The sequence below is a fragment of the Pongo abelii genome, chromosome 7 (assembly GCF_028885655.2).
Source record: "Pongo abelii isolate AG06213 chromosome 7, NHGRI_mPonAbe1-v2.0_pri, whole genome shotgun sequence".
In the NCBI taxonomy this organism is placed as follows: Eukaryota; Metazoa; Chordata; class Mammalia; order Primates; family Hominidae; genus Pongo; species Pongo abelii.
Genome location: NC_071992.2, coordinates 140,342,283 through 140,367,754, shown reverse-complemented (window position 1 = coordinate 140,367,754; position 25,472 = coordinate 140,342,283). Strand labels below are relative to the sequence as shown.

The following is a 25,472-nucleotide window of genomic DNA, read 5'->3' as shown; positions in this document are numbered from 1 at the left end:
CCCTGAGATGGGCAATTCTTTACTGAGTTTTCCTCTTTTCAAACCACAAATCAGAGAACAGAATAAATTTTTAGAGAATAGAATCTAATGAGAAAAGCATCCTACTGGATTTTTGCTGATTAGGAATCCTTTCACATTTTAGTACTCATTGTATAGGATAGGGAGAAAGACACAGGAAACAGGCACAGACCCATACTATGATTTGCATATTTGTCTTTTCCAAAACTCATGTTGAAATTTATTCCCTAATGTCACAGTATTGAGAGGCGGGGCCTTTGAGAGGTGTTTGGGTCATAAAGGATCTGCCTTCACAAATGGATTAATCTATGGATTAATAGGTTGTCATGGGAGGGGAACTGGTGGCTTCAGAAGAGGAGGAAAAGAGGCCTGAGTGAGCATATTAGCATGCTCTGCCCCCTCACCACGTGATGCCCTGTGCTGCCTCAGAACCCGCAGGGTTCCACCAGCAAGAAGGCCCTCACCAGATACGGCTCCTCAACCTTGGAGCTCCAGCCTCCATAACTGTAAAAATTAAATTCCTTTTCTTTAGAAATTACCCAGTTCCAGGTATTCTGCTATAAGTAATGCTAAATGGATTAAGACAACCCATCTCCCTTAATACTCACAACATCCATTATGAAGTAGTATTTTCCAGAAGAGGGGGACTGTGAAGCACAGAGATATTAAAAGCATGCAAAGCTCCCCAGCTGGTGAGTGCAAAGTCTAGAGCATCTGGATCACAAAACTGGAAAATGTTTCCCACCACTGAGACCCTTTCATAATGATTGGATCATTAACCTCCTGCAGGTTGATCTGTGCCGTTTCCTCATTTGCTCCTTCCCCACTGCACTTGGCCTTGTGCCTGGCACTTCAGCCTTCTCCTCCTCACTCCTCTTTTTCTCCCAGCCTTCCTTCGCCTCAGGGACTTGCATCCTTTGTCCTAGGACAATGAATCACACTGAAACAATAGACCTTCCCCACACCAGTCCTTCTGGGCACATACTCGCTTTTCAGTCTGAAACATCTACACACCCAAAGATGCAGGTATTTGCAACATGCCCCCATTGTTTCTTTCCTGGGGTCTTCTGTGGGTAAGTTGCAGACTGTGGGAAAGAAGCAGGCTGTCTTGGTTACCCTGGTTACCTTTGTTGTCTGGCAGTGAGAAAGGAACGTGACTTTGGCAAAAGGGTCTGAAAGTCCATTGCTGTCAGCCGCGATGAGGCCCCGGGCTTGGTACATGTGAGCTCTCAGCTGAAAAACATGCTGTTCTGTGGACAAATCATGGAAGGGGGCAGGTGTTAGTGGACTTTTCAAGAACAGTGTGTGCACATGTGTGTCTGCGTGTGATGTCCATCTATGTATCCACAGACAGACAAAAGGAGACCACCAACCACATCCACCCTCCTCTGAGACAGGAATGGAAGCCCTGAAGAAAGGGAAGAGGTGATATTTACGGGGTACTCTGAACCCAGGCATCTTCCTTGGTGCTTTCACCAGGTTATGTGTCTTATTCTTCACTAAAACCATGCGAAATAGCATGCTCTCCACTTTATAGATGAGGAAAAATGGCCCACAACCAGGTTAAAAGACTCAAAAGTTTGCACAATTAACCCATGCCAGAGCATCGATTTTATTTCTGATTCTAAAATCCTCTTCTCTTTCTAAAACATCACATTTTACTCCCCAGTAATTCTCCTGTTTATAGAGGCAAGAGTGTGTGCATGTGGGCATGTGTGGGTGTGTGCGTGTGTGTGTGTGTGAAAGGGGCTGCTCCACATAGTTTTCACTTCAATAAACACAATATGTGTCTCAAGTCATCCATTCACTCATTTTCCATTCAGCCAGCCAGGGTCATTCTGAGCACCTACTGTGTACAGTCTCGATCTCTGAGGATTCTGTGGTAACTAAGACAGTCCCTGCCCTTGGAGAGCTCCTGGGAGAAGGCAGAAGATAAGACAAGCACCCACATCATAGGCAGGGGGCCAGGGATAAGTGTCCTATGAGAATGCTGGCAAGGGACATGGGGTAAAGGACAGGAGTGAGCACACTGTGTGCTGGGATAGGAGGCCTCAGGTTGGGGCAGCTCAGGGTTCAGTGGGGAAACCTCAAGTAAAAGTTGAGTTCATCACAGTCCTTGGTCCATGGTACTTTCTGATCACTGCCCCTTGCAGGGTGCCTCTTGGTTTTTATATTCACTTATCCCTTTTTACTTCTTTACCCACTCCCATTTCCCGGACTTCTCCAAAGCCACTGTGTTCAGTGTGTCTGTTTTCGTGCGGACTTGGGGAGTGGTATACAGAAGCTCTTGTGGACTAATTTGAATAACTCTATTTAGTTAAATTAAGGGTACAAATACCCTGTGAACTCCCCCACCCCCTACAATGCCATCCCTACACTTGTCTCACACAGATCCATATGGGGACTTGTACATGGCTACTAATCCTTTATTAGTGTGCCTTCATTTCCTTATTTGTAAAATGGAGGTAGTAATAGTTCCTCATAGGGTTATTGAAGAGAACTGAAGGTCTGAGAATGGTGCCTGGCCCATGGGAAGAACTCTAAAAGTGGAGTGAAGAGGCTGGAGTGTTGTTACTATTGCTCATTGCAATGTGAGCCTGTAGTGAGCACCTGGAAGCAACCTGCATGTCCATCACTGGGGTAGTGCACAGGAAAAATGTCAGGAAGTTCGGGAAAGCAGTTAGGGGCAACGAATTAGAGGTATACATGGCAAAATGGCTGGATCTCAAGAATCTAAGTGCTTAGTGAGATAGGAGACAGTACTATTCATGTAAAATAAGAATATGTGCACGCAAAGGAATCATTCACATTCACCAAAGCACACTCAAAGATAAAGGGGCAGACCATAGCGGAGGTGGTGCTGCCCTTTGAGCAGAGCCCTAAAGGATGGTAACATTTGAGAGACAGAGATGGAGGTGCCAAGACACTGGAGCAGGATGAGTCAAGACAGGGTCAAAAACGCCAGGCCACATGGGGCAAGAATGTAGTCCAGTTTGTCTAGAGTCTAGGGACACAGACAGCTGTAATTGTATCACTGAGGACCTAGGAGGCCTGAACGAGGCAATCGGGAACTCTTGAAAGTCTGTGCACAGGAGCTGGTGCTAGCAGAGCAAAGCCTCAGGACGATAAAAGTGAGTCAAGCTAGCCATGGACAGAAGAGGTGTCAGGGAGGAGAATCAACAAGGAGACAACACTGCCCCCTCTAGGCCAAAAGTTTAAGGACCAGAGTTTATGCATTGGTGGAGGGGGTGGAAATGAGGGGGTGGGAGGGACATGGCAGCCCTGGGTGCTATAGGCTTTGACCCGTGATTGGCAGGGTGAGGAGGGACAGGAAAGGCAGGGGGTGCCAAAGACAACTCCTTACTTGATTGTCTTGAGGCTCACACACGTTTCTGTCCCTCTACCCTCCACCCCATGCCACTGTCTGGCTGCATGGGGACCAATATGGAGCCTGAGAACACAGCAACCATATCAGACCCACTCTAATCCTGCAAAGGATTTGGAAACTTGAGCTCTGCACACTTCCCAGTTAAGTCCAGGTATTTGCAGTGAAATTTCTCCACACTCTGTCAAGGCAGGGAGAACCAGAGAAGTGATTCCTTTGGACTCAAGTCTAAGTCTGTCCCCACCGTCCCTCTGTCCCCACTGCCACATACACCAATAAACCCTCACAAAACAGGCTGGGCCCTGCTGGCAAGGGAGCCCCTTAAAATGGCAACAGTAAATGATGGAATGTTCAGCAGATGGCATAGGGATTTCCCGACAGGAGTGTTTCTAGAGATGGCCCACGTGTTCCTTAGCATGCTACATAGTTTGGCAAATTTCTCAGCTGACAGTGAACTTGGAAATGGTTCATCCGATGAAAATGTTCATCAGCTGCCCTTGAAATGGCTAACCCTGTAATTTTAGCAGACCTCCCAATGGCAGCCACACAAGCTGTGCACTGCACAACACCAGGGAGCACCATTTACTCAGTGTAAGTTTTCATTTTTCTGAAACCTTGAGTCTTACTAGTTATGTTCCTGGGACTAATCTAGTCACCCTCCTCACCATTTATTGGTACATCTCTTGTGCTATGGCTTGCTTTTTACTTGTGGTTATGAGAGATGTGTCTGTTATCCCCACTTGAGGGCCGGAATCACCTTTCACTCATCTCTATGTCACCCACTAGTTTTTCCACCATGCCTTACATATATAGATGCAAACTAATTATTTGCTGAACAGGTATTTTCTGAAGCACAAAATTCTCCAGTAGGTGTGGAAGGCAGCCAAAGCCATCAATGCCAGTGCACAGCAGGAAAAGTTTATTAGGTCACTCTATGAAAACACACTGCAGAGGATCAGAAAGCACTGGGAAAAGTCTTTCCTCTTCTCTGAATTGTTAGTAGCTGGAATAGCAATCACATCCAGGTCCTTGGGTCTCTAGAGATAGTCTATAAAAATAGGAAGCCAAGTGAGCTTCCTTTTTCTCCTATCAAGTTAATGTGGATGTTTTTTACGCAAAGATGAAAACTCTCTCAAGGTATGGTGGAAGACAGTAGAAAGAAAGCAGGGTTTGGAGACATTTTTTTCCCCATCATTTACTAGCTGTGTGATCTTGGGCAATTTCTAAGCATCTTTGCTACATAACTGTCTTCATCTGTAAGGTGAAGAGTCTTCCCAGGGTTGATTTGAGAAATCAATGAGATCTTATGCATAAAGTATAAGGCACAATGCTTGGCATGTGGTATTATGCATTTTCCAAAGACAATGCTCTTATGCATTTCTATTGGGCACAGAAACCATGAGCTGAACCACTGTATATGTATTTCCAGAACCTTGTATTCTCTGACCATCGAGCAACTTCAATTCCACTGGCAGTCAAGGTTCAACCAACATCAGAGGAGCCTTGGGCTGCAGAGGAGACCTGACTGTGCAGACAGTTCTCCAGTGTTTCCAACATTGGCTCAACCCAAAACTCAACTTCAGCAGAGATGAAGGTAAAACTGCAGGCTGCTTTATCTGAACTCAGCAGCAAGAGATAACATAAATGGAAGTAATTTGGAAGCAGAAAGCAAAATGCAATTGTAATGAATATTTATAATAAAATTCAAAAATGTATCAAAACATAAACATGATGGCACTTACAGAAAATAACTACATAGAAAAAGGATTCCATAAAGCATGCTGAATTTTAAAAGCAGCCAAGCCAAGAACCAAGCTGGAGAAATATGAGTGAACCTACTGATACGAGTCTTCACTGGGTTACTACCAGGAAATGTGAATATCTGCTGTTGATATGTCAAAACTCCAATGCCACATAAAAGTAAAATCTGCCTTAATTCCACAGATCATGTAAGCACAAGAACTTATTGACATTCTGACATTTTTTGCTTAAAACGCGAACTCAACCTACATAATCTGCCTCTCTATTACTTCCTCTCTATTAACAGAGAAACGTAAGTGTTTATTCCAGATGTGTTTAATGATTTTACTCTTTTTAGATGGGATATTGGAAGGTCAGGTAGAACACTTAGAAACTGTACTAAAGAAGGCCAGTAAGTTGGCCCTAAAATAATGTGCAAAAAACTCATGCATGCTGCCCTCCTTATTATCTTTTCAGAAGCCCACCTGAGACCTTGAATGACCTTCTTTGCCCAGTGGGGACCTACCTTGGTAGAGCAGGTTAGATGGGGGGTGATTGGTGCCAGCCCCTTTGGAGGACACTTCTGCTTCAAAGCCTACTGGCAAGTTGTCCAAAATTACACCGGCATGCTTAATGGAGCCCAGCCACAGGTACACGTCGACTTTTGCTTGCACAGACCAACCAGCCGGTCGTTTCCCAGGAGGCTGGAGAAAGGTTACAAAAAAGACTGACTTGTTAGTAGGAGATAATTATAGGCCTCCCCTTTTGAGAAAAGAGGTCCTTCCTGGAGACACACCTGGAAGTATGTTCAAAGAGCGGTTCTCAAGAGCTCCTCTTAAATCAAAATAAAGGCAATGGACCCAATTGTCTTGATGCACAACTCCATATCTCCAGAGGAAGATCCAGGTTTAGTGGGACCTAAAGCTTAAACCTGCACTGTGATAAGCTCTTCCAAGCCGTGGGTCATTTAAACTTAATAGGTAGTAGGTGTGTTTATTGCCACCATTTGATAAATGGGGAAACGCAGGCTCAGAGAGATAAAGTAAGTTGCCTGTGATGGCTCAGTTTTTAAGTGACGGAGACAAAAGTCAAAAATAAAAGAGATGATTCCAAAGTTAGACTCTAGACTCTGAACCCCATAGCCTGACTATCACTCTGAGCTGAAATCTTCTTCCCGGAACTTCCAACTGTCTGGAGTTCCAACCTGACTTTTTACCTCTTTGCTTCATGTAGAAGAATCCTAGTACTTCTTCCATAAGTTAGGACTCTGTGACTTAGAAGAACCTACCTGGCCTGCCATGCGCTTTCTTCCTGGCTAAACACCTTCACCCCTTCCTCATGCAGTGTGGTCTCAGATTCCCTTACTGCTCTGCTCTCTCTCTTTTGAATGTGCTCAGATTTGTATTTTTATTTATGTTTGCTTTAATTTCTATGTTTATGTCTGTATGAGTGTGGGTAGTATGAGTATGCACAGGGAGTGTGTGCATGTCCACATATATGTGTGTACATATGCCTGTGTGTGCATGTACTTATGTATATGTGTGTATATGCCTGCATAGGGGTGCATGTATTCTCAGAATCTAATGACAAAATGTAGGCACTGTGGCTCCTTTATTTCTCAGTCACCAGGATAAGGGTATTCCCTTACGCCTCAAAGGAGTCCCAGGCCCCAGTCTTGGCTGTTGCCAGCAAGGCCATCATTCTGAGAGTAACCTATGGCACTTAACTGCTACCTCTCAAAATGTTGTCAACTCTTCTAAGTTCCTCTTCCTGGTGTTTCTTAGAATTTCCTATCAGTAATTTTCTTCTTTTTTTTTTTTTTTTAACATCACTTCCTTTCCATTGAGAGTCACAAAATCCTATTATGAAAGGCCACAACTTGCTCTGACAATTTCCAAGGACCCCATGGAGAGTCTCTGAATCCGAAATTGAGCATGGCTGTTTGCCTTTCTATTGTGCTCTGCGGGTTCCACAAATGGATTTTGAGCAACTCAGCTTATCAACTACTGCCAGTGCTGCTAGGCCCTTGCTGAGGGAGTGGGGCCAGAAGACTCAGTCCCGGCCCTCCCTCCAGGGCTCACAGAGGCCACTCCACTTGGCCACTTACCTTCACCTACTCCAAATGCAAAGACAGAAAGTACTGAGGAAGCAGAGAAGTAGCAGCAGTGATTTCCATCCTTCCTTTAAGATTCAAATATTTAGCTGGGCTTTAATGGCACTTTGGAGTTGGATCCCAGAAAGAGAGGAAAGTATGTGAACAAAGATTTGGGTAATATGAGCTAATATTTAACAAGTGCTTACTCTTTGCCAGGAATGATGCTAAGAGCTTTCAGGAAAGAAGAAGTCACAACCAGTTAGCATGAGAGCCAGACAGAGAATGACACAGATGAAGTTGAAGAATCCTGCTCAGTATGTGGAGGAGCTGGGACTGTATTCTTTAAGCAGTAGGATGCCAGTATTTGTTGAGCTCAAAAAAAAAAATCAATTAAGTTTATGTTGTTGTTGGTAAAGGCAACCACTCTACAACCTGTAATTTACAAAATTATAATAAGACAAATAACCCTCAACTTATCACCTCTCTAATAATAATAGCCAAAATGTATTGAGGAATACATTTGTAAAATAAAATTAATATGTATTGAAAGCCTAAGATTATTTTCCTATAATAAAAGCAATCCCTCTGCAATTTGTAGACATCACTAAGTCATCAATTCATAATGAAAGGAATTTTTGTCTGTTGCTTCACTGCCGTTTCCCCAGTGCCTAAAAGAGTTCTTGGCACCCAGGAAGCACGTGGTAAATATATGTTGAGTGAATATCCTTTATTTACTTTTCTAACAATAATATTTAACACATGTTGAGCACTTATATCGTTCTAGGCCCTGGTCTAATGTTTCTGTCTTCACACAGAATGTTCTATTGCCTGCAAGCTATCACCAAATCATAGGTTATCAGGGTTAGAGCCCAGACTCTTAGCCAATGCTCCTCACACACTGCTATGAGCACATGGATTGCCAGGGCATCTGGTTAAAATGCACACTCAAATTCAGCTGGTCTCTGGGACAATTTGAGAATCGGATCTCTCCTGATGGATGCTAATCCTGCTGGTCTACAGATCTCAGTTTTAAGTATTTGTGCAGCAATGCTCTTAACTTAGTGTGCTACATTGCCCTAAGCAAAGCAAATCTGAGATTCTGCAGGGTTTTCTTTTCTTTTTATCCCCCTCCCACCCTGTCCCCATAGAGTCTCGCTCTGTCACCCAAGCTGGAGTGATGTGGTGCAATCTCAGCTCACTACAAACTCTGCCTCCTGGGCTCAAGCCATCCTCCCACCTCAGCCTCTCAAGTAGCTTGGACCATGAGCAGGCACCACCACACCTGGATAATTTTTGTATTTATTGATTTGGGGGGGGGGGCGTGTAGACATGGGGTTTCACCATGTTGCCTAGGGTCATCTCAAACTCCTGGACTAAAGCAATCTGCCCCCTTCGGCCTCCCAAAGTGCTAGGATTACAGGCAAGAGCCACTGAGCCTGGGCCTGTGTTTCTTTTCTTTTCTTTTTTTTTTTTTTTTTGAGACAGTCTTGCTCTGTCACCCAGGCTAGAGTGCAGTGGTACAATCTCAGCTCACTGCAGCCTCTGCCTCCCAGGTCCAAGAAATTCTCATGCCTCAGCCTCCCAAGTATCTGGGATTGCAGATACCCGGCTAATTTCTGGATTTTTAGTAGAGATGGGGTTTCACCATGTTGGCCAGGCTGCTCTTGAGCTCCTGACCTCAGGTGTTCCACCTGCCTCCGCCTCCCAAAGTGCTGGGATTACAGGCATGAGCCACCATGCCAGGCTGGACTTGTGTTTCTTAAAGTAAAACAAAACAATGACAAAAAACATCATTCATTTCTACTGCTACTAAACAATATGTGGGTGTTTAAACTTATGGTTAAAACCAAAGACTCAGCTAACGTCTTGTGAAAGTGTTCCACAAAGACCATTGCTACACTCCTAAAGTTAGCAGCTTGTACACTTTTAAAAAAATATACGCAAATTGGAACTGCTGGCAAGATAATGCAGAGTGTCTCACTTAAGTATCTAAGTTGGATTCATTCAACATTATTGGGCACCTTCCCAGGTGCTTTCAGGAACAGAATCCCATTTTTAATTTCATGTGTACTTTTAGCCTGGTTACATATCTGCCCCTGCCTTCCCTCGACTGGGGCTCAGAAAACAATACCCCCAAATGAAGGCCTCAGAAGCAAAAGTGTTTCTCTGACCTTCTCCTGCCCTCTTATCTCTCAGTCCCATTCACCCCCAGGTTAGCCATAGAAACTAGAATCTCTCTTCCCTAGTGCAGGTCACAGAAACCAGAACCCCATTTCCCCAAAGCCAGCTATAAAACCTAAAAATATGACTCTAACTTTCCCTCTGCCTTTCTATGTAAAAATTGGCCATAAAGAAATTACCTGACCTACTTTGTCTAACTGTAGCCCATTCCAGAGAGGGTTCTACTCCACATCCAGAAGGAAAGAATGCTACAGAGAGGCCAAGAAGCAGCTAGGCAGACAGGCCTTGCTGAGTTTCCCCACTCAGTCCACTAGCATTAGATTATACCCTTTTTATTGAATCGTATTTCTACATGTCCATCCATATGTTGTTGAACCTAAGCATAAAAATGGACGATTTCCCCCTATTTTGGAATCTTCCTTCTAAAGGCTCCCATATATTAATGTGTATATTTAATATATACATTAAATAAATTTGTACGCCTTTTCTCCTATTAATCGACCTTTTGTGAATTGATTTTTCAGCGAAGCTTCAGAGAGCCAAAGGAAAGCTCTCCCTTGGCTCCTACACCTGCTTCCCCACTCTCCTTCCTCTCTCATGTGCCCTGAAGCCTCACCAACCACAGCAAGGTATTTCCCTCTGAGAATAGCATGGAAAGGTAGGAAAAAAGAAAACACAACAGAGAAAAACAATTAAGAATGCAAAAATGCATCAAAAAGCTGTGATCATCCATATATAAATATTGCATGAGACAGAATGCTAAAGGCTCAGTCTCCCCTGTACCTCCCTGACCTCCCACGGGGTCCTGGTGCAAGACAGCCGGCTCAAAAGGAAGAGGAAGTCTTGGCAAGTGAGAGAAGGAGAGAGAGAGGTAGTAACTCACATGAACTGTGTTGGAGTTGGTCAGTATTAGTGAGAGTGAGTTTTGTTTATGTGGTAGAGGTTTTACTCTGTGGCAGGACAGAGAAAGGTGCTATTTAGCCATCACCTCCTGCTGCATCCTAGGAAAAGCTAGATGAAAAGCTGGAACCTGGAGAACAGGAGATGGACTCCCTGTTGTGGAGAGAAGGTAGGATAGGGATGGCGATGGGAGTGAGGAGTGGACTCAGCACAGAGCTAACTCAAGAAGAGGAAGGTTGAGTGCCACCCTCTGGGCTCTGAGAGCATCTAGCTCCTTCCTTAGGAAGGGTTTCCTTTTGGTGATGAATTTCCATTTCCACATTTCCAGCCATCGGGAGCACAGTGGGGATAAGACTAAAAGGAGAGGATCATGAACTTTTGAGTGGTGAGTTGGGCTGAGTTCTGCAAATTCTGTTCCATCATTTTTAGTAGCATCGTGAATATGTTTAAATTAGAGAAAAAGAAAGATCATGCAACCGGGGACTGCAAAACCTTCATTGCTGTTACTGATCAATCATTACTTAGCCATGTGACTACAGATGAGGCACTTTGTTTCCTCTGTATTAATAGTTCCCAAACTGGGCCTTTAGGAAGAGAAGTTTCCTAAAGCCTACAAATAGCTATTCTGGATGCATAAGCTTGACAAATGTGGGCTTAAAAAGTTAAAGATGTTTCACACGGTACTGGTACCAAAACAGACATATAGACCAATGGAACAGAACAGAGACCTCAGAAATAACACCACACATCTACAACCATCTGATCTTTGATAAACCTGACAAAAACAAGCAATGGGGAAAGAATTCCCTATTTAATAAATGGTGCTGGGAAAACTGGCTAGCCATATGCCAAAAACTGAAACTGGACTCCTTCCTTAAACCTTATACAAAAATTAACTCAAGATGGATTAAAGACTTAAATGTAAAACCCAAAGCCATAAAAATCCTAGAAGAAAACCTAGGCAATACCATTCAGGACATAGGCATGAGCAAATATTTTATGATGAAATTGCCAAAAGCAACTGCAACAAAAGCAGAAATTGACAAATGAGATCTAATTAAACTAAATAGCTTCTGCAAAGCAAAATAAACTATCAGAGCAAATGGGCAATCTACAGAATGGGATAAAATTTTTGCATTCTACCCATCTGACAAAGGTCTAATATCCAGAATTTACAAAGAACTTAAACAAATTTACAAGAATAAAACAACCCCATTAAAAAGTGGGCAAATGACATAAACAGACACTTCTCAAAAGAAGACATTTATACAGCCAACAAACATGAAAAAAGCTCAACATCACTGATCTTTAGAGAAGTGCAAATCAAAAACCACAGTGAGATACCATCTCACACCAGTCAGAAAGGCAATTATAAAAAAGTCAAGAAACAACAGATGCTGGCAAGGCTTTGGAGAAATAGGAACACTGTTGGTGGAAGTGTAAATTAGTTCAACCATTGTGGAAGACAATGTGGCAATTCCTCAAGGATCTAGAACCAGAAATACCATTTGATCCAGCAATCCCACTACTGTCTATATACCCAAAGGATTATAAATCATTCTACTATAAAGACACATGCACACTTATGTTTACTGCAGCACTGTTCACAATAGCAAAGACACAGAACCAACCCAAATGCCCATCGATGATAGACTAGATAAAGAAAATGTGGCACATATACTCCATGGAATACTATGCAGCCATAAAAAAGAATGAGATCATGTCCTTTGCAGGGGCATGGATGAAGCTGGAAGCCATCATTCTCAGCAAACTAACACAGGAACAGAAAACCAAACACTGCATGTTCTCATTCGTAAGTGGGAGTTGAACAATGAGAACACATGGACGGGAACATCACACACCAGTGCCTGTCAGGGGGTGGGGGACAAGGGGAGGGAAACCATTAGGACAAATACTTAATGCATGCAGGGCTTAAAACCTAGATGACAGGTTGATAGGTGCAGCAAACCACCATGACACACGTTAACCTATGTAACAAACCTGCACGTTGTGCACATGTATCCCGGAACTTAAAGTAAAATAATCAAATATAAAAAAGTTAAAGATGTTTCCCAACTGCAGGACTTCTTGGAACCTTCCACTGGTTAATGGGCACTGTGACACTGCAAGAGTTTCCAAGGTTACAACTGCAACTTCTTAAAAGCATTTGAACATGGAACATTTACAGAGTCACTCAAAGAACAGCAGCTCCACAGAATAAAGCTTGAGGAAACTTAAGCTTAGAGAGTTTAGAGATTTACATTCTATGTTCCCCTCCCCACCCCCACCCACCTTCACTTCCTATTTCCCAGCTAAAAAACTGGAGTGAGTGGCAGATGAGGGAATACTCAGTGTCCCTGGTGCAGCCTTTGCTTTTTCTGGTCTTGCCCATTCAGTGAAGAGAAAGGGGCATAAAGAGAGATGGTGGGTGAGAGGGGACTTAAAGTCAGGAGTGAAAATCAAAACAGGAATGAAAATGGTCTCGCTGAATCATCTTATCAAGATATTTTATCAAGTTTATATAACTGGATTCAACAAGATCCAGAAAGCTACTGCCCAGAGCAATTCCAATGGCAAAAGGAAAATACAAATAAAGAAATAAGCTAAGGTTTACAGATGAAGATAATATTCAGATGATGAATGCTCCAGGGCAAAAGTTCTGCATTCTCAACTCTTCTAACCTCTGACTTTATTTGACAGCTGTTCTTTGTTCTAATTTTAAATAGTGCCAGGATACATCAAAATATTTAGAAGTGAGTAACTTTATATCACCTTTCTAGTATTTTTAGCACAGGGCCTTCTGAAGTGTTTTGGTATTTTTAAGATAAATATTTCTTGCCTCCTTAGCATTCTTTGAATGGAGAAAGTTAAAGAAAATTCTTGATAATTGTGGTGAATGACTTGGGTGAAAAACTTTGTTTTTCAGTTATAGTTTTACTGGAGTGGGTTTAAAAGCCATTTCAGGCCAGGCACAATGGCTCACGTCTGTAATCTCAGTGCTTTGGGAGGCCAAGAAAGGCAGGGGAATCACTTGAGGCCAGGAGTTTGAGATAAGCCTGGGTTACATAGTAAGATCCCATCTCTATGAGAAATAAAAATGAGCCAGATGTGGTGGCACATGCCTGTAGACCTAGCTTTTCAGGAGGCTAAGGTGGGAGGATTGCTTGAGCCTAGGAGTTCAAGGCTGCAGTGAGCTGTGATTTTACCACTGCACTCCAGACTTGGCAATAGAGTAAGGTGCTGTCTCTAAAACAAAATCATTTTACATACATGACAGAAAATAACACGGAGAGCCTCAAACAACTCACTGGACATGAGGGGGACAAAATTACAGCAATGTCCTCTGGGAATGCGGATGTCTAGTTGTTCGAATGCCAGCATTTATTGAGTGATTACTCTGTGAGGCACAACTACGTGTTCTTTACTTGCATTTATTCACTTGTTTCTCACCATAATCTCCATTTAATGAATGAAAAATAGGATGAACATTCTTTATCCATTTGAAGGTTGAAGAATGTTAAATTGCCCAAGGTCATACAACTAGTATATATTGGCCCTGGAATTCTGTTATGGGTTGAATTGTGGTCCCACAAAATTTTTATGTTGAAGTTCTAATCCCCAACACCCAAAATATGACCTTATTTGGAAATAGGGTCAATGCAGATATAATTAGTTAAGTTAAAATGACATTGTACTGGAGTAGGGTAGGTCCCTAATTCCATATGCCTGGAGTCATAAAAATAATATCATATGAAGGGACAGACACAGAGGAACAATGGCATATGGAGATTGGCGCCATTCTAGTAAAAGCCATGGAACCAACCAGAAGCTAGAAGAGAGGCCTGGAACATGTTCTTCCCTAACACCTTCAAGGGAACATGGCCCTGCCAACACCTTGACCTAGGACTTCTAACCTTCAGAACCATGAGATAATACATCTCTGTTGTTTAAGCCAGTCAGTTTATGCTACTTTGTTACAGTAGCCCTAGTGATCTAATACAAATTCCAGCCCAAATTCACCTTATTTCAAAGTCCATGCTTTAAACCATTATCCCACACTGTCTCTCATGCTTAATAATAGGGCCCTTCTGTCTGCAACATTTAACAATCACATCTATAGTAAACTCTTGAGGTTGGACAGCACTTAGAGGCTATTTAATTTAGCTGCCTGCTGCCATATTTATGTCAAATAGTTGCCTAGGGTGTACTAACACCTCTAAGGATGAAGAATGCCTTATGGACTTAGGAACATTTAGGACATAGGACATTGGGAACATTAGGACATTTAGGAAACTATTTCCCTGTAACGTCTTTGTAGGGCCTGATTTTACCTGCTGGATCTCTCTCTCTCCTACACCTCCCTTCCATCTATATACTAGCCCCACAAACACTGAAACTACATTCTCATGCTATCAAATCTCCTCAGCTAAGAACTGCTATCTCTTTACCCGTTCTTCTATGGCATGATTTTGAGCCTTTTCACCCTCCCTGAGTTAGTAAAGGAATAATTATTTTATAGCAAGAAACCAGAACTGATATTGGGAGGACAGTCAGCTATGAGTTAGGAAAAGTTAATCAGTCAACTTGTACTCTTGTCAATTGCTGGTGGGGGTAAAGGCTTTGGACACATTTTCCCCTTATTCATTCATACTCACTGGAATAAAAATGTATTTGTAGTGGAGGTAAAATACCCAGGGCCTCCAAGCAAAGCTCAAATCTTGAGTTAGAGACAGTAGAATCTGTCCAGAGATCCATGCCTATAAGGGCCCACCCAGAAGGCATCTGGGGACTCTGTCTTGATGAAGTGTGCGGCACTCCCAAGTTGAACATTTTATATTTTTACAATTTAAAGTCACAAGGAATCCTGAACTAGCTGTTCTGTCCTTCTTCTAATTTTCTTTGAAACTATTTTAAAATACAGATTAACTCATGTGAGAAGATGCCATGGACAAATTACACAAGTGAAAAGGTAATGAGGAAACTGATAGAAAAATATTCATTCTAAGAAATCATAGATGACACAAAGAAATGCAAATACCTCACATGCTCATGGATTGGAAGAATCAATATCATGAAAATAAGCATACTGCCCCAAACAATCAACAGATTCAATGCCCCTCCTATCAAAATACCACCATTTTTTACAGAATTAGAAAAAACTATCCTAAAATTCATATGGAGCCAAAAAAGAGCCCAAATTGCCAAAGCAATCCTAAGGAAAAAGGACAAATCTGGAGGCATCACATTACCTGACTTCAAATTATACAGGGCTATAGTTACCAAAACAACATGGTACTGGTATAAAAGTAGATATATAGGTCAGTGGAATAGAATAGAGAACCTAGAAATGAAGTCAAAGATTTATAACCAACTGATCTTCAGCAAAACATACAAAAACACAAATTGAAGAAAGGATGCCTTATCAATAAATGGTACTGGGAAAACGAGATAGCCACATGTAGAAGAATGAACCTGGATCTCTATTTCTCACCATATACAAAAAATTAACTCAAGATGGATTAAAGAGTTAAATCTGAGACCTGAAACCATAAAAACTCTAGAAGAAAACCTAGAAAAAACTCTTCTGGTAAAGAATTTACGACTAAGACACCAAAAACAAATGCAACAAAAACAAAAATAAATGGTACTTAATTAAACTAAAAAGCTTCTGCACAGCCAAACAATCATCAGAGTAAAAAGAAACCTACAGAATGGGAGAAAAGATTTGCAAATAATGCATCCCATAAAGGACTAATATCCAGAATCTACAAGGAACTCAAATAAATCAACATGAAAAAAATAAATAATTCCATTAAAAAGTTGATAAAAGACATGAATAGACGTCTCCCCAAAGAAGATATATAAATGGCCAACAAACATATGAAAAAATTACTAATCATTACTAATCATCAGGGAAATGCAAATTAAAACAATGATTGTGATACCACCTTACCCCAGCCAGAATGGCCATTATTAAAAAGTCAAAAAACAATAGATGTTGGCATGGATGCAGCTAACAAGGAATGCTTTTATACTGTTGATGGGACTGTAAATTAGCACAACCGCTATGGAAAACACTATGGAGATTTCTCAAAGAACTAAAAGTAGATCTACCATTCAACCCAGCAATCCCACTACCAACAACTGGGTATCTACCCAAAGAAAAAGCTCAAAAAGGCACCAGCACATATATGTTTATTGTAGCACAATTCAAAATTGCAAAGATATGGAATCAAAACCTAAGTGTCCATCACCTGATGACTGGATTAAGAATGTGATATACATACACCATGAAATACAACTCAGCCATAAAAAAGAATGAAATAATGTCTTTTGCAGCAACTTGAATGGAGCTGGAGGCCATTACTTAGTGAAGTAACTCAAGAATGGAAAACCAAATACTGTATGTTCTCACTTATAAGCAGGAACTAAGCTATGGGTATGAAAAGTCATACAGAGTGGTATAATGGACACTGAAAACTCAGAAAAGGGAAGGGTGGGATGGGGATGAGGGACAAAAAACTACCTATTCATACATTGTACACTACTCAGGTGACAGTTACACTGAAATTCTGGATTTCACCACTATTCAACTTATCCATGTAATCACAAACCACTTGTAACCCTAAAGCTACTGAAATTAAAAAAAAAAATGGCCAGGTACGGTGGCTCACGCTTGTAATCCCAGCACTTTGGGAGGCTGAGACAGGCAGATCACAAGGTTAGGAGTTTGAGACCAGCCTGGCCAACATAGTGAAACCCCTGTCTCTACTAAAAATACAAAAAATTAGCTAGGCATGGTGGTGGGCATCTGTAATCCCAGCTACTTGGGAGGCTGAGGCAGGAGAATCACTTGAATCTGGGAGGCAGAGGTTACAGTGAGCTGAGGTCGCACCACTGCACTCCAGCCCGGGCGACAGTGCAAGACACTGTCTCGAAAAAAAAAAAAACCTTAAGGTTCATTGTTATTAATACTAGTAATCAAAGAGGTAAAAATTAAAGTAACCCATTAGATTAAAAAAAGAAACTTATGTGTGTCTGGTGATGTAACAGTTAAAAAAATTGAAAAAATTCCACCTAAAGGTGGTCTACTGAATTGCACTTTGAACCAAGAGGCACCAAGGTGTTCTAGTTGTCCTCCTACCTTTGAAAGCACTGGGGAATGGTCAGAGCCATGGACACACACTAGAAAGTCTGAGCCATCCTAGAGAAACAGAGATCTCCCTTCTTTTAGTTAAAATACTGCACACTTACTTTGAGGAAGTGAGTTTTGATCTTGCCGCAGTGTTTGCCCATCTGCCCCGCGACAGGGGAATAGAGAAGGTCTTTGGAGGCGATGCGGGCATAGGCCACTCTCCTGTTGTTGCTGAGCATCCAGATGAAAACGTCAGGGATAGTGTGCTGGGGCTGTGGGAATAGAGGGAGTTGGGATTGAATAGGACTGGGATTTGAAAGGTTGGCATTGAACAAAGGCACTTGCAGAGTTCTGCTATCCTGAAATATTCCCTCTTCGACAAAACAAATGCTGTGACTGACACCATCTAGGCACTAAAACATCTATGCCATCAAGCAAATTAAGTGCAATTTCCTAGAGAAGAGAAAGCCTTACTTAGGTCATGAATTAAAAGTGCATACAGCCAGGCGCAGTGGCTCATGCCTGTAATCCCAGCACTTTGGGAGGCCAAGGCACATGGATCATGAGGTCAGGAGTTCGAGATCATCCTGGCCAATATGGTGAAACCACGTCTCTACTAAAAATACAAAAATTAGCCGGGCATAGTGACACTCACCTATAGTTTCAGCTACTCAGGAGGCTGAGGCAGAAGAATCGCTTGAACCCAGGAGGCGGAGGAGATTGCAGTGAGCCAAGATCATGCCACTGCCCTCCAGCCTGGGAGACAGAGCAAGACTCTGTCTCAAAAATAAATAAATAAAGTGCCTACAAACCCACGTGCCAAATTGCTCATATGAGAACATGCAAGCTGGACCTGTGATTTGGCATCTTTGGTAGCCTACTTTTCTCATCTGCAGGACAAACACTTTTGCACAACTTCCCATGGATTTTGTTTCCAATCTTGTAATAATGATTTAGTTTTAAGCACTACTCAGAGTCAAATAACATTTCCAGAATAGTCAAATGAAACAACAAAAACAAAAATCTATGAATGTCTTTGAACGACTTACACTTGCTTACACTTGCTCTTAGGCAAGTATTTCTACAAGGAACTGTGTACCTATGATATGATTGCAAAATATTTTAGTTCCATTTTAAGTGGTTATTCAGCAGGAACTCAGCTAAATTGCACAGGAAATTGGACTTTAAAGTTGAATTAATCAAGATAGGAAGAGTAGAAGTCCATGTCAAGTGGCCCATTATGTTATGGATGTTTGAAATGCACATTTCTGAACAAACAAAACTCTCAAAACAAAAAGGAAGTATATTGTTATAAACAAGGGTTTGACATTCCTGGACTGGAAGCAGATGCTCTGTCTTTCCAAACCCTAGTGATCAGGTATAACTAATCCCCAAAGAGGACATCCCTTCTCTCTTCTGAGTGCTTATTCAGATTCCTATGTCTACTGACTGCCTGTCTCACCTAGTAATATGCCTCCAGGGAATGACTGATTTGCAACAAGAACTACAACTTTCAAGAAAAACAGAAGCAGTAAATCTCTCTCCCTGAAATCTTCCCACATAAAACCCTGTTTTAGAAGTTTCTACACATTTGCAGGCTTCAAGAACGAGTGTCAGTATCTGACAGATGCAAATATGAGGGCTGTTTTTAAACAGGTCATTCTAGAAGTCACCAGAAGAAACTGTTTACAACTAACTTTAAAATCAGAAGCTGCCCTGCCCTTTACTGGGCACGAATTTAAATCCTTTTATAGTTGAAAACCTATCAAAGTTCCTGTGCTTATGTTGACTTCACTTGAGCCCATTAGCGAATGTGCCTTTTATTTTGCTGAATGTTCAGGCTTTGTGAAAAAAAAAAAAAATCAATAAAGCTGTACTTGTTTGGTTTAATTTAAAAATCTCTTCTCTAAACTAGGAGTGCCTGCATAGCCCACTAGGGCTGGGGAGAAAAACATTGATTCACATTTCACCCGTACCAACCATTCAAACCTCCCTGGAAGACATTCAGTCTAACCTTCCAAATGAGGTTTGCCTTTAGAGTCAGTTACCTCATCAACAAGAAAGCGGATTTTTTCCACAAAGTTTTGGGCTTCATGAATCATTTCATCAACAGATAACTTTTTCTTCTGCTGCTGAATGATCCCCTTGGCCTCCTTGCACATTGCTTCCTAAAATAAGACAAGAGTCAGTGTGGGTCTTTCAAGAGATCTGGACAACAAGCAGCGTCCTGTTGCTGAAGACACCTGAAGGTCCTGGTGAGCTCCACGCTGAGTCACTCACGTGGACTGTTCCAGGGTCTGCCACCGTGCACGCTGCCTCCTTGGTGGAAATTTCACAGGATTATGGAGGCAGTAATATCATCTCACCTCTGCTTGACAGATGAGAAGCTGAAGCCCAGAAAGGCCATAGGTTTATCAAGGTCACATGGCTTATTAACCAGCACCTGAATCCAAGCTGACATGGTTTGGCTGTGTCCCACCCAAATTTCATCTTAAACTGTAATTCCCATAATCCCCACATATCATGGGAGGGACCCAGTGGGAGGTAATTTAATCATGGAGGCGTTTACCCTCATGATGTTCTTGTGATAGTGAGTAAGGTTCTCATGAGATCTGATGGTTTTATAAGAAGCTTTTCCCCCTTTTGCTTGGCACTTCTCTTGCCTGCCACCATGTAAGATATGACTTGCTCCTCCTTGCCTTCCACCATGACTGGAGGCCACCATGGCCTCCTAGTCATGTGGAAGTGTGCATCAATTAAACCTCTTTCCTTTATAATTACCCAGTCTTGGGTATGTCTTTATTAGCAGTGTGAGAACAGACTAATACACAGGCTTTCTGATATTTAACAACAACTACTATGATAATAGCAGCTTAAGGTGTACTGAGCTGTTCTTCTGTGCCAGGCAACATTCTAACCACTGTATTAATCCTTTGTTACTCCTCATAACAGCCTTATGAGGTAGGTTCTATTTTTCCCATTTTACAGCTGAGGAAGCAGTAATGCAGCTACTGAATGGCAGAGCCAGAGCTGACCCCCAGCTGCATCCAGAGTCTACGTGCTTAACCACTGCACTCACCACCTCTTCCCAGAGGTATGGTGGCTGCTTTCAGACCAAGAAGACATTGCATGAGAAATGCTGCCAGAAAGCTCAGTACAAGTGGTTGGAAAACCGAAAAGTGTTTGATTCATTTGTTCAGCTCACATTTATGCTTAGGAAAAAAAAAATATTTACAGTGACTTCTAAGGCCCTGCGTGAGTTGGCCATGCCACTGTCTGCTTCATCTTATAATACTCCTTCCTCGCTCACTGCCTTAGGCACACTGGTCCTCAGAAGTCCTAGAACATGACACACTTTGTCCATCCTAAAGCTGGTGTATTAGTCTGTTCTCATGCTGCTAATAAAGACATATCCAAGACTGGGTAATTTACAAAGGAAAGAGGTTTAATGGAGAACTCACAGTTCTACATGGCTGGGGAGGACTCATGGGGAGAATCATGGGGAAGGCAAGGAGGAGCAAGTCACATCTTACATGGATGGCAGCAGGCAAATGAAGAGAGCTTGTGCAGGGAAACTACCCTTTATAAACCATCAGATCTCATGAGACTTTTTCACTGTCATGAAAACAGCATGGGAAGACCTGTCCCCACGATTCAATTACCTCCCAGCAGATCCCTCCCACAACACGTGAGAGTTCAAGATGAGATTTGGGTGGGGACACAGCCAAACCATGTTAGCTGGTATGCTTGGTGTTTCCTCTTGCTCAAATGTTCTTCCTAGACTCTACATGGCTGGTTTCTTCTCATCTTTCAGGCCTCAACTTAAATGTCACCACTGTATTACATTCCCCCATGTTTTCCTGATCCCTGTGGCTTCTTAGAATTTCCTTTTGAATCACAATCTGTAATAATCTTTATGTATTTTCTGTTTACCTGTCTATGTTCTGTCTTAATCATTAATGTGTAAACTTCAGTAGGACAAGGACCTCTCTGTCTTGTCCTTTTTGTATGCTCAGTGTCTAACCGCTCCTGGCACAAAGGTGTTAAATAAATGTTTATGGAATGAATGAACTACTCAATCTAGAAATTCCTCAAGGACAAGCACCAAGTTCTTCTAGCTTTGTTCCCAGCATCTAGAGGAGTGTGTGGCACATAGGAAGCCTCTGCTAATGTTATACACCAGGTATTATGCTTGGAGCCCAGGTCTGGGACAGGGAGAAGAAATAATGCTTTATTTCCCTGAGACATTGACAGTTTGGCGAGGTGAAAACAATACATGCACATAATTAAAATGTATGAAGCATTGTGGTACTAGACAGGGGCAAAGCTAGTTACCTGGAGAATATGACATTTGAGCTGAATTTTAAAATGTGAATAGAATTTGTCAGAGAGTAAGAAGACAGAGGGAACAGTTACATGTGAATATACATAATCACCGAGGATTCAAAATTGTCAGAGCATAGATATATGCGAACGAACTAAAGATGGATAAGGATGGGATGCTAGGTTGGGACCAGATAGTAAATAGCCCAATGTATCATGCAAAAGGGATTTAGATTTTATCCTATGAATGATTGAGATAACCCAGTGATTTTTTTAAACAATAACGATCTAATCAGGCTTGTGTTTTAGAAAGACCATGCTGGTTGTAATACAGAAGATGGATTAGAGGAAGATTTTTGCCATACTCTAGAACAGAGGTGCTAAGAAACTCAGTTTAGACAGTGACTCTGAAGATGAAGAAGTGGAGTTCGTTCGAGAGTCTTTAAGAGGCAGAATCTGCAGGACCTAGTATTCAAATGGCTACTTAAGGTGAGAGATAAAGAGCCAATGTTGAAGCTTAGCCTTCTTGTTTGAGAAGTAAGTCTAGCTGGCGGTGCCAATGCAGGATGTGGAACAAGTTGAGATAAGGTGATGGGCTCAGTAGGATACACAGAGTTTGGAGTGATATGAGATAAGCATGGAGATGCCCACTAGGAGGCTGGAAATGCAGGTCTAGAGATGAGGAGGGAGACCTAGGCCACTAAAAAAAGATATTGAAATAATCAGGCCAAGGGCTGTCAGACAATGTGAAGACAGAACTCTGCAGAAAACGTGGAGTAGAGGGAAGCTGCAGAGACAGCACTTCAGCCAGAGGTGCTGAGAAAAGCCAGCATAGGAAGAAGGTCTTATTGATGGTGGGAATCTAGCCTCTCTGAAATGTTCCAGAGGACAGAAAAGAAGCATTCTGGGAAGAAGGATGGATGAGGAGTTAGGAGACCTGGGTTTTAGTTTTTGGATTACAGTTAACTAGCTGTGATCTTTAGAAAAAATCATTTAATCTCTCTGAGCCCCACTCATACTTTAAAATGTCCCTGAGAAGTCAAGCACTGAGTAATTTTTCTTTGCAGAATTATCCTGGCCTCACATGAAATGTCCCTTGGTGCCCTTGCTGGACCTGACATTTCCAATTGAGATAATCCAGGGCCTGACTTGGTCTGGCAATTCTAGTCACCAGTCACTGAAGAAGAACTGGGCAACTATTAGGCACCTAGCACATGCAGATTCCCAGGACACAGAGGGGTAACAACTACTGACCTGCTCTCAAGAAGCGCTTATAAATTTTAACACAATTCTCAATAGGAGGAACCTGAAGTCAAGGAGCATAGATATTTCTTTTGATCTCTTGACTTGTGAGTCAGAGGGCCAAGCAAGTCTACCGCCTTTAACAAAATATGAAGGTCAAGAAAATGAGCAAGAGGTCACCTATTCTCCATCAGAGTAGGAAGTAGGACCAGTGGGCTTCTAGCTCATCCTTATAACCCTTCAATAAATGTTCATTTCTTTCCAACTTAACAAATATTCCCTTTTCACTCTTGTCTCTGCAACCCAAAAATGTATGACCTTTAAACCTTATCCTCATTTGGTCTGTGACCTATGCCTCATCTGTGAGGTTTATTTTTAACTCTGTCCACAAAGTATAAATAGATTTTCACATACCAGCTCCTGCCAACACAGCGTAAGTCGCTTCTTATCTAAAGTGGTTTGGTTCAACATCTTGGGCTTTTTTTCTGCTTCAGAGATAAAGGCACTATAAGAAAAGAATAACAATTTTGAAACCTACTTAGTGAAAATCCATGTATATAATTCCAGAGGTTTGCGAATATTGTTTCTGCAATACACTGAAAAGCTTTTGATGCCATAAAACCAATATTTTTAATTTAGGATTAAGCTTTTAAAAAGTATTAACTTTTCCAAGAGACAAAATGAGAACTGGAAATGATGCCCGGATCCAACATTAGTTTTGGGGAACAGATATTTTTTTCCACTTTCTTTCAGTACAATCCATTGTGATTGCTATAAAAATTCATAACAAAACCCATAAAATACTGTTTTCCTTCATCTTATAAATTTAATACACACCAAAAGTTTGCTGAAAAGTTGTATGTAAAACAAATATTTTAGACTCAATACTTAGATGTGTCCCCACCGTTTAAAAACAATAGGAAAGACTTTCTAGCAGCATGATTTACAGTCCTTTGGGTATACACCCAGTAATGGGATGGCTGGGTCAAATGGTATTTCTAGTTCTAGATCCCTGAGGAATCGCCACACTGACTTCCACAATGGTTGAACTAGTTTACAGTCCCACCAACAGTGTAAAAGTGTTCCTATTTCTCCACATCCTCTCCAGAACCTGTTGTTTCCTGATTTTTTAATGATTGCCATTCTAACTGGTGTGAGATGGTATCTCATTGTGGTTTTGATTTGCATTTCTCTGACGGCCAGTGATGGTGAGCATTTTTTCATGTGTTTTTTGGCTGCATAAATGTCTTCTTTTGAGAAGTGTCTGTTCATGTTGCGGCATTATTCACAATAGCAAAGACTTGGAACCAACCCAAATGTCCAACAATGATAGACTGGATTAAAAAAATGTGGCACATATACACCATGGAATACTATGCAGCCATGAAAAATGATGAGTTCATGTCCTTTGTAGGGACATGGATGAAATTGGAAATCATCATTCTCAGTAAACTATCGCAAGGACAAAAAACAAAACACCGCATATTCTCACTCATAGGTGGGAATTGAACAATGAGAACACATGGACACAGGAAGGGGAACATCACACTCTGGGGACTGTTGTGGGGTGGGGGGAGGGGGGAGGGATAGCATTGGGAGATATACCTAAAGTATAATAATAATAAATAAAAATAAAAATAAAATAAAAAAAAAGGAAAGACTTGAGTAGTAACATTTTTTGGAGATGAAGTTAAAAATGTGTTAAATAGGAAAATAGTAAAGATTGTGAATGCAATTCAAGAAGAAAAATGTAAATGGACTAAACGCTTGGGGAAATAAGATATTTCCCTCACTAGTGATAATTTAAATGCAAATTAAAATTAATACCATTTTACCTATAAAAAATGAATAATATTCAAGGTTGGTGAAGGTGTTGGAAGATAGTCACTCTTCTACTCTATTGAAGGTGGGTGTAAATTCTTACAGTGTTTTAGAGGCTATTTGATAGCACCTATCAAAATTTAAATTTGATTCAAAATTAAACTAAATTACACTAGAATTCTTACCCTTCAAAAATAATTGAACAATTTGACAAGATTATGTTTACACAATCATATGTATTGTAGCACTGTTCATAGTAGCAAAATAAGTGGGAACAACTTAAATGTCATTAGGGACTAGTTAAATATATCATGGCACACACATGCAATTGAATATTCAGGATATCTATTATGTGAGCCTGTAGAAAGATGCCTGTGATATTTTGCTGAATGAAAAGGCAACCTACTGAGTAAATGTGTGATATCATTTGTGAAGAAATACGGTATTTTATCAGTGTGTACATGAGGGTGTATGTTTCCAAATGCACAGAAAAAAGTCCAGGAGGACAAATCAAACTCTTCTCACTGGAGAGTAGGATTGGAGAGAGAATTCAGAAGAACTTTCCTACTTGATATATTTATTTTTTTAAAATGATGAGCATGATCATTTCAGTGATGAGCACTTCTGATGAA

At 41.4% G+C, this 25,472-nt stretch overlaps 1 protein-coding gene and 1 long non-coding RNA gene across 2 annotated transcripts in view; one reads left to right on the top strand and one right to left on the bottom strand.

Annotated features, from left to right (window-relative positions):
* Positions 1 to 25,472, bottom strand: part of FER1L6 (fer-1 like family member 6) — a 206,741-nt gene that overhangs the window by 79,025 nt on the left and 102,244 nt on the right. The window contains exons 16-20 of the mRNA XM_054518809.2: positions 23,434 to 23,524; positions 19,503 to 19,622; positions 17,574 to 17,726; positions 5,670 to 5,847; positions 1,144 to 1,268 (exon numbers count right to left, since the gene is read on the bottom strand). Of these exons, the coding sequence (XP_054374784.2) occupies positions 1,144 to 1,268; positions 5,670 to 5,847; positions 17,574 to 17,726; positions 19,503 to 19,622; positions 23,434 to 23,524 (667 nt within the window). The remainder of the gene's footprint in view (positions 1 to 1,143; positions 1,269 to 5,669; positions 5,848 to 17,573; positions 17,727 to 19,502; positions 19,623 to 23,433; positions 23,525 to 25,472) is intronic.
* LOC129047531 (uncharacterized) lies at positions 1,161 to 7,784 on the top strand. Its single transcript, XR_008509272.2, has 3 exons — positions 1,161 to 1,443; positions 4,833 to 5,456; positions 7,455 to 7,784. It is a non-coding gene; the product is annotated as an uncharacterized LOC129047531 (long non-coding RNA).